Consider the following 9,603-nt stretch of genomic DNA (forward strand, 5'->3'; position numbering starts at 1 on the left):
ATTTCATCTCATTTTGCAGCATTAGCCTGAAATCAGATGGACATGATGTTGATAAGTGTGGTGATTTATCCTGATTTGGTTGATGAAGTATCCTGGTGTTGACGCTGACTGATTATGGAAATCAACAGTAAATTGTTTTTGAACGTGGGCCACTTCTCCTCAGCACTCCATGAAGGGCACGGGGAGGTGTGCGCCGTAACTCACCGCCGTGATGTCAGACTTGTAATGTAATTACAAACCCATCTGTCTCTCATCGTATGACAAGCGCAAAATGTCCAATTATGGTTTCGTTTAAATTGTAATTAGTTCGGCCCAATTTGCTGTCCTCCAGCGTGCTGCACGTGCCTAATGAAAGGGAGATGCATGATTCTGTGCTAAAGAAGCTGAGAGATTTCTGCTCACTGCACACTGGCTTCTAGATGCACACTCTTTTACTCTTTTATTACACTTTTTAGGCAAAACAACAATTAATGGGGTTACAGTCACATTCTTAGTCATGCTTCTCGCTTATCAGTACATTTCCTTTAAGTTCCTGGAGTGTGAGGACGTCTCTTGTGCCTGAGGCCAGACATCCACTGGTGCCCTGAAGGTACAGATTTTTTCATAGTCAATAATTTAATGATAGTTTAGTTTAATTCAACTTTATTCAACTTCTGGCGAATATTCACAGCAGTGTTCCTGAGTCTTATCCTGGTTTTAATCATATTTGGGATACAATATGAAATCCTGAATAACTCTATTAGGCTGGGTTGGTTTTTCTAAAAGTCTGAGAAATGGTACTAAACTTGACTTGTAAGTTGAAAACTTAGAAGCATTATCCAGAAGTAACTTTGATAAAAGTCGAAGTGTGGTTCTTCAGTACTGACTGCAGTGACTCCTCACTGTTGGAAAGTATGTAAGGTCCATAGACTGTCAATAAAAATGGACATAGTCTCCATAATGTCACCTGAAGAGCCGTTGTGAAGCTCAGTGTGGTCGGCTCTGGCCGTCGCCATCTTGGTGGTCCTGACTCTGTCGGCTCCCGGCTAATCCAAAAATGGACAAATACGTGGAGCTGAGTCGGGCTGAATGAAGCCTGGTTACTGAAAACATTCGCCTGTGATGGCACTCACCTGTCAGTCAATCTAATGTAAAGTTGGACATTTTAATATGGGGCCTTATGGAGATTGACTCACTGCTGGAGCCAGCCCCAAGTGGCCGTTAGAGGAACTGCAGTTATTATTACTTCTGTCTCAGCGTCATTTGCTAGCCACAAAGGTTAACCCTCGGTAAGGAGAAGAGTCTACCCACAATGCCCTCCTTCAAGCACTGAATCAACTAATAGCAGACCTAAGGTGATGTTGCAGGACCACATCAGTCATAACAGCTTCATGAACACTTTTGTTGTTTCTGCAATTACTCATTCACTTATTATTCAGTTTACTCTACAATGATCAGTAAATTGAGATTTGAGAGACCTACTAATAAGTTGTCTTCACATTTACACAATCAGTGCCTGAATTGAACCCAAAAAGGTGCCAATATCTAATTTCAGCAAAACCCTAACCCTAAACACAACATAACACTAATTATTTTGCCATTCTTTAATCCTTTTTAACAAAAAACTTTTTCAGGGCTGTTTTCTTAGCATTAGCATCTTGCTTAAGGATACTTTGACGTGTGGCAGTAGGAGCCGGATATCGAACCAGCAACCTTCCAATTAGGGGACGACCCACTCTGCCTCTGTACCACAGCCGCCCATCTACATTGCAGAACAGAATACAAATATGCTTATATATGTAATTACCCTTAATTAATTTATGCAAATTCAATAAACATAGTAAAGTAATTCACAAAATAAATCTCATTTTGTACTAAGGCCATATGGTCAAATTTCAATAATTAATCATCATTATCATTAAAAATGATACAACAGAAACTGTTCTGCAACGCACAGAAAAGAAAAGTCACTAGATGGCAGAATGGTACTTCTGCAAAAACAACTTGACTTTCCTTACCTGCAAAAATCCACCAGCCCCCATTTAAGGAAAGATTGCCTTTGTAATCTGAACCGTAATGTTACTAGCAGGTTTGTTGGTCCCTGCTGTGTGAGGTAAGTACCAGCACGTTGCAGCAGGAGAGTGGATAGATAAGCAAAATAGTTACTGAAAGGCTGCGTGTTGTTGTGAAAGCATTCCTACAGTATCCTCTTATATTCTTCACAGCAGAGTTGTGTGAAACTATAAATAAATAGATATAAAAGACATAAAAGTCAAGTCCAAAATTTTGTCCAGTGAGAATTGCTCACCTGGTACAAAAAGTGTTCTAGCAGTATTCTGAATATCTGCAGAAGCGTTTGTCCTGCTGGTCTCACCTGCAAATTCACAGCCCAGAAACTCACACTAGAAGGAGTCACAATTGACTTTGTTTGCAGTTTGAGGTGTCCTATGAACAACTTTTAAAATGGGGGTCTAAGGGAAAAATGCATTTGAGCAAGCCCCGATATATAAGATTCCTAGAAGCATGTTATATTGGAAACAGTTTTACGTTAGTCACATCTTAAGTTAGCTAATGTTAGCAAAACTCTATCTAACTAGCTAGCTGATCTACATAAACCATTAGCTAACTTGTTAGCTAGTTGCTTTTGTTTTGCTACGGAGGAAAATGCTAGCTATGTAGCAATTTTGCTAACTAAGATGTTATTGTCACTTTTATCTATTAACTATTTTCAAAATGTGGTTGTCTTTTTTAACACAGATGAGCCTAGTGTAGCTATAGCAAATCTAAGTATGGGAAAGGAGGAAGTTGACAGAGGTTCCAAAAGGAGTGGGACTAAGGGTAAATTGCAACATCTCGGACTCTGGCAGTGGGCACGCTCTCAAGTTTAAAAGTGCAGCTTTGTTCTACTTCAATGATTAAATGAAAATTCAAAGTTTATGTTTAAGTTCAAGACCTTTATTTTATTACCTTTTTTAACGATTTTTTTTACCTTTATTAACTTTTCATTAATTTTCTATTTAGTATGGAGATTATGACAGCCCTAGATATAAGTGAAAAGTCATGTCTGCTTTCAGGTCTAATTGTAATGACTCAGATATGATTAAAACCTCTAGACACAACAGTGGTTAGAAACAGGTTGTATATTTCAGTATTACATTTTAATTACAGGCAGACTTCTGGTTTAAAGTCAGTTGATGTTATTATGCATTCACGGGCAGGAGAGTGATGTTTTGGAGAAGTTTGTCTGGGTGTTAACTACAACAAAATGCTCAATGTTGACGCAGAGCTGCTGTCTACATGTCAAGAAGCGCTGGCAGAAAAAGCACAAATGAAGCTGGATAAATGGCAAAAGATGTTCCGCTCTTCAGAATGACTGGTGGATTGTTTTTAGCTTGATTTGGACTATTTTAACTTACATTCATCAGGTGCCCAGAAACTTCTAATAAATCATAATGTTGCAGTGATTTTTTTTAGGGAAAAAAAAAAAGAAAAAGATGCTTAGCCCTATGACTGGAATGATGATAATAATAATATCTAGTACATGAGAGATAAAGCCATGGGCATTAATTGGTTATCTGGTGGGTGCTCCTCCCTCTTCCTCTCCCTTCCCATCTACATGAATGGAAAGATGAGGTAATTCCTGAAGAGTTTGAGTGTAGGCGGTTGGCTACTGCCCCAGTGTTCAACTACAAATATCAGACACTGCACACAGTAAACATCTTTTTTAAGGACCAGCCAGCAGAGAGACACAAAGAGAGATCATACCTGCCAGCATGGGACAGAAACTGAGGGGACACACTCTGCCAGCTGAGGCTGCCTGCAGGGATTCAATGATAGATATAGGACGGGACGAGTCTGTGCTCATCCTCATCAAACACTGCCAGGACATGAAGCAACAGGAGACGCGCCTCAGACTCATCACCCTGATCCTGCTCCTCACATGTATGGCACTGCTCATTTACACCACCAGTTCCGGTTTAAGGCAGCATGAGGAGTCTGGCTCCCGTGGACAAGGGGTAAATTCTAAAAAAAAAATGTTCCTTCCTTTCTTTCATTTGGCTGTGTCTGAACTGTCGATGTAAGCATGTGACAGCTTTTATGTAATATTTGGATATACATAGAAACTTGACTTACTGAATAGGAACTTTTCACTCTTACATTGCCATCAGTTCACTAAACTTGTGAAGTGAGGGATGTTGGGTTGATTTAAGGGCAGGCACAATGCACAGCATACTACATCTCTAATGATAAATGCATTGATTTAGAGATGGGCTGCAACAGATTAAGCTGAATGAATGAGTACTTATAGGATAGAATAGAAACGACATAGAATTTACATTAACATAGGTGGTTGTTTCCACATTTTTACTAGTGTTACTTTAATCCAAATATCATCATTATAGACAGCAAACTGTCCAGTCCAATATACAGAATATATTTCATTGGAAAAAAAGATAGCTGACCAACTATATTTAACCACTGATTGTGATGAAGCAATTTTCTCCCATACAGCCTGTTGCTACCACATTTTACTTCCCTTTCGCTGCTGGTATCACTTGTAAAGACAGGATTTTCACATTTGGGTTCTCCACATGCTGTTGTATAATCCATATAATGGTCGCAATTTAAGGTATCTGACTTGTTGCTTGTGATGAAACAAGTATAAAAATGTCTTCTGCTTTGTTCTCAGAGTGCAGTTGAGCAAAGAGCACCATACTCTAGACAAGAGACATTGTTTCCTGAAGGTATGTTAAGTCAGTAACTTCATGTTTAATACATTTGATTGTCTTTGGGGAGTGGGAGGATTTCAGTTTACAACTTATTCTTTAGTGCTATCCAATCTCCCTTTGGTAAAGCTCCATATAAAGTATCTACTTTTGGTTCATACTGTTGCATAACGCACATCCGGTTTGCATTTATTTGAACACCTTTCTCTTGTCTTTCTCTCTCTCCAGATAAACAGACCAGACTGCGCATTCATCTCAGTGAGTGTTTTTCTAGAGATTTCACTACTATAGAGAGTTTTACTAGTACTACTATAAAGTAGCAGTACTGAAACATCTATTTTATGTTAATTTATATTTGTATGTCTTATTATTCACATGTATTTTACTTATTTTATGTAAATTATAAAAATAAATACTAAATATCTGGAAAAGAGTAAACATCAAGTACAGCCAGCATTCCTTAAGAAGCCTCAAAACAATATGAACAGATCCCTAAACTCACTTTCAAAAGAATGAGTCACGCCCCAAATGTTGCAAAACTGACCTTGTGTCAGCATGAGTCACATGTGGCTCTTAACTCTTACTAACTCTAACTCTACATTCAGTTACAGTTACAGTTACACAGACCCACATAATGATATTATTACATTTCTTAAAGCTATAATATGTAACATTTCCACATTAAAATGTTACATATATAAAAATTCAGCACTCTGTTATAATTTCAGTGTACTTCCAGTATCTAAAATGTTTCAAATCTGTAATTTTATTCAGGTATCGCTGCGTTTTACTGTCAATGGCGTCATATCCCCTTTGTGCATGCATCAGCGTTGTGGTTGTCTGCCAGAAGCTGTCATACATTGAATGTTTAACCAGTCTGAAGCCAAATTTTTACCATCCACTGTTTAGATCTTGGTGCTTTTTACCTCTTAACTTTAAGATTTGAACCGGATGAAGGATTTTAGTTTTCGCTCTCCCTCAGCATTTCCCACTGTCCCAGGCCTAAAAAAGTCTTTCTCCCGGCGGTCTAAAGCTCCTGTATAAGTATAAATATAGTATAAATACCAGCACTCCCTCTGGTGCTCTGAGCACCCAGTCCCAGGCAGAACGGCTAAGATTACTACTACCTACTAGCTTACTAGCTAACTAGTGGCTGATTTACTGTATGGTTTTATCCTGCAGGGCCCCCAAGTCCAACCAACAAGACCAAAATGAGTGATGGACAGTACTTTGAATGGGATGTCGACTTTGGTAAATATTACAACGAAAAGACACGTGCCATTGTGATTCCTGCATCGGGCATCTATTTTGTCTATGTGAGGATTACTTTAAGCTGCCATGGTGAGGAAACTCAAAACTTACAGTTGTTCAGTCTACGACTGCGCTGCTGGAATGAACGTTACACCAAACAAAGGCAACTGACAGATGCCAAGGATGATGTAGAGTGCACTCAAGACAGGTCAAAGAGTGTGTTTGTGGGGCAGCTTTTTGATTTAAACGAAGGAGATCATCTGAGTGTATGGATTGAAAAGGGCTACAAACTGATAAAAACATCATCATTTGGTGCATTTCTAGTATAGAGAATTCAATCTTAATAATGTATCTCCCACAGAAAACACTGCTTATGCACTGCCTGACACACCTCATTTGTACTTATACTTCCTTTATAACATCACATCGTAACAGGCACCACCTATAGGCTAGGTGACAGTCCAGTCCCTAGTGAATCTACGCAGTGGGTGGTGCCTGCTCAGGAATACGGAAGCTGACTAAGGGGGGCGGGACCTTAAAGAAAACAGTGTGTCAGACAGAGGGTGGATAGAGGAGCTGCAGAAATGGCAGACACCATTGGAGAATGTAAAGACCCTCCAAATACAAGTATTAACCTGAAAATGAGAAAAATGTGACCTCTTTAAAGTACTTCCTGTTAATGCTTAAATTAAAGCTGCAGTGGGCGACATGAACGCACGCAATGCAAAACCTTCTTCATCTTTGTCTGCTGCCTCGCGTCATTCTGCTCTGATGTTTTTATTTTGCACTTTCTTTTTCTCTCTTCTCTTCCAAGGTCTCCCTTCTTTCGGGTTGTTTTTAACTATACGCTGTTTTCGGTGAAGGAGGTACTGGAAATTTATCACAAGTTGCAATAGCTCTTGACATTAATTTGGAGAGCAACACACCAAGACATGGTTGCTGTGATTGGCTTGTTACATCCTAGCTAACCCTGACTGGTTGTTTGATTCAGACTGGGTACATATTTCCCAAAATCTAAATACAAAGGGGCAAGCACTCCATTTTTTCCCCCTTTAAATTAAATATTCTTAGTGACATGCAATGCCTAAAATTAGTTAGTTAATAATTTATATTAATAATTAATAATGATAATTTAGTAATATTGTCTGCTGTAGTTTTAACTGAGTATTCAGGGTTAGAAGATATGCAGTGTATACAGAAGGGTGACAAATTACAGGAAGTGTCTTAGTAAGATGTATTTCCACTAAGTGTCCTTGATATAGATGCTACTGGAGGGATGAATGCCATTCTTCCAAAAGATATTCAGTGGATGGCAGTGGAGAGGTGGTCTTTCTTAAATCTCCCATAGTTCATCCGGATTGAGATCTAGAGAGATCTGAGTAAACATCTCAATTCCTTTATTCAGGGTGCTACTTCAACTTGTGATTGGTTTGGATATGTAAAGTATATATGCATATATGCACTTGAGCATTGTTTTTTTAAGTGATATGTCACAGCCTCTACTGTGTTAAAAAAAATCCATCATCTTTGAAGCTTTGCATTAGCTTTGTTTGAGCATGCTAAACTGGACAAAAACTTAAATGGGGTTTTGAATGAAGTGCTGGAAATATACTCCCTTAATAAAACAAGATTACGGCTGTTTCTTTTCAGATAAACCATTTTTGGTTCTAAAAGTTTTTTTAAACTATTTATAATAACAGTTTTTGCCTACTGTTAGCTTTCACTTAAACCTTGTATAACTAGTTCTGGTAATTACTGTGCAATTCTGCAGAAATTACGCAGCTTATTTTCAACATCAATTCAAGACTCCAGTCAGAAACATTGGTAGACTTCCATGGCAGAACCTAAAGTTAGTATGTCAAGATTGTAAGAAAACTGCAAAGTTTCACACAGTGTTGTTATGTGAAAAGTGCCCATATATTGTGTGTACTCAGGGATTATTTTAGAATGACAGAGCAGATGGACTAACATTAAGAATTTTGAATGCATGTGAACAAAAATAATTTATGGTTAGTGCTTTTTGCTTCTACTTCTAAGCATCACTTTAATAATCTATAATAATAATATATTATATGTATATATAATAATCTATCGCCACACTTCGGACAAGAAAATACCTTTCCTTGTTCAGTTACTTCAGTTTGACTGTATTAAATGTAGTCATGAGACTACATTACTTTTTAACTGTAATGTATTATTTTTATTGGTCTTCATTGGCTTTTAAATCAGTATTTGACCAATTATAATGCTGTTACATTACACTCCCATTGTTGTATTATGTATTTAAGCAAATTTTTGGTATTGCCTTTTTTTATCATATGGCTTGTATCAAACCCCTGTCTGTCAGAGCTGAGTGAAAACTAAGTTTGCTATTGGACTCTGAAAATAAAATTGATTTGAATACATAACACAGACCTGCTGTCACTTTTTGGGAAAATACAGAGCAAGTAAACTTTACCTAACTTTACTCTACTCATCACATCAGTGACTGTTGCCTCCAAGAATCTTTCAGTATGGATTTAGCTACAGTGACATGTAAATTTTCATTCGGCACACACCAGTGACATAACAGTACCAACAGTCAGCACTGTATGTCAGTAAATAATCGTCATAAGTGGTATTTTGTATTGTGGTAGTGGGGAGTGGTATGCAGGTTTCAGGGGAACAGGAGTGACATAGACCTATCTCCAAACTGCCCTTTTTATCTAAAATCCTTGAAAAGATTGTCGCGGACCAGCTCCTGAAGCTGGTAGAAGGTCATAGAATCTTTGACAAATTCCAATCTGGTTTTCGCCAAAAACATAGCACCGAGACAGCATTACTGAGAGTGTCTAATGACATCCTATGCATGCTGACAAAGGTGAAAGCTCCGTCCTTATTCTTCTTTGATATGACTGCAGCCTTTGATACCATCGATCAATGCATTTTACTTGATAGATAGAACTGGGTTTGGATTTCTGGGTACAGGCCTTAAATGGTTTCATTCCTATTTGACTAATAGAGTCTTTAATGTCTGCATAAATAATCATGTTTCCGTCCTAATGCTCCCTGCTGTGGTGGTGTCCCTCAGGGGTCCGTTCTTGGTCCAGTTTCTGTTTCTCCCTGTTACATGCTTTCTCCTAGGTTATATGTAATAACCCATATGTATGCTTGTTTGTAACCGCACTTTGGGCCTCTGTGTTAAAAAGGTCTATATAGATATAATGCTTTAGTTACTTACTTACTTACATACTGTTTTCCATCTGGTCGGACAGCAGCGACACACCCACAGGTCATAGTGGGATAACCGATAAGTATCAGTGCATGAACACTAAAACAAGACAGGTTGCTGGTGAAATCTGCAAAGTGAAATGGAGGCCAGAGTGAGACACAGAACCAAGAAGCAACAATAGTATTAGCGTGGTGCGTCAGCTGCAGGCGCACCATGATCATGGGAAATTGCGAGACGAGAAAGCCCATGAATCCAGGAAGAAGTGAAGTTAGTAACATGCATTAATGGGACATGAATGTGTGCAGAAGAAGAGAGAGAAGAGAGAGGAAGAGGGAGCTCAGTGCAACCATGGTCAAGTCCCTCGCAGTCTAGGCATATAGCAGCAAACTAAGGGATGGTTCAGGACTCCACCTGATCCAGCCCTAACCTATAAGT

General features: G+C 38.6%; 1 protein-coding gene across 1 annotated transcript; it reads left to right on the forward strand.

Moving 5' to 3' along the window:
* Positions 1-3,632: 3,632 nt before the first annotated feature.
* Positions 3,633-8,792, forward strand: LOC118333111 (tumor necrosis factor ligand superfamily member 15). Its single transcript, XM_035668638.1, has 4 exons — positions 3,633-3,995; positions 4,670-4,724; positions 4,935-4,964; positions 5,889-8,792. Exons 1-4 carry the CDS (start codon positions 3,753-3,755, stop codon positions 6,284-6,286), a joined length of 726 nt encoding a protein of 241 aa, XP_035524531.1. The 5' UTR covers positions 3,633-3,752; the 3' UTR covers positions 6,287-8,792.
* The last annotated feature ends 811 nt before the right edge of the window (positions 8,793-9,603 follow it).

This window comes from Morone saxatilis, unplaced genomic scaffold, assembly GCF_004916995.1.
Source record: "Morone saxatilis isolate NCDOM2014 unplaced genomic scaffold, NCSU_SB_2.0 Contig21, whole genome shotgun sequence".
NCBI classification, from domain to species: domain Eukaryota; kingdom Metazoa; phylum Chordata; class Actinopteri; family Moronidae; genus Morone; species Morone saxatilis.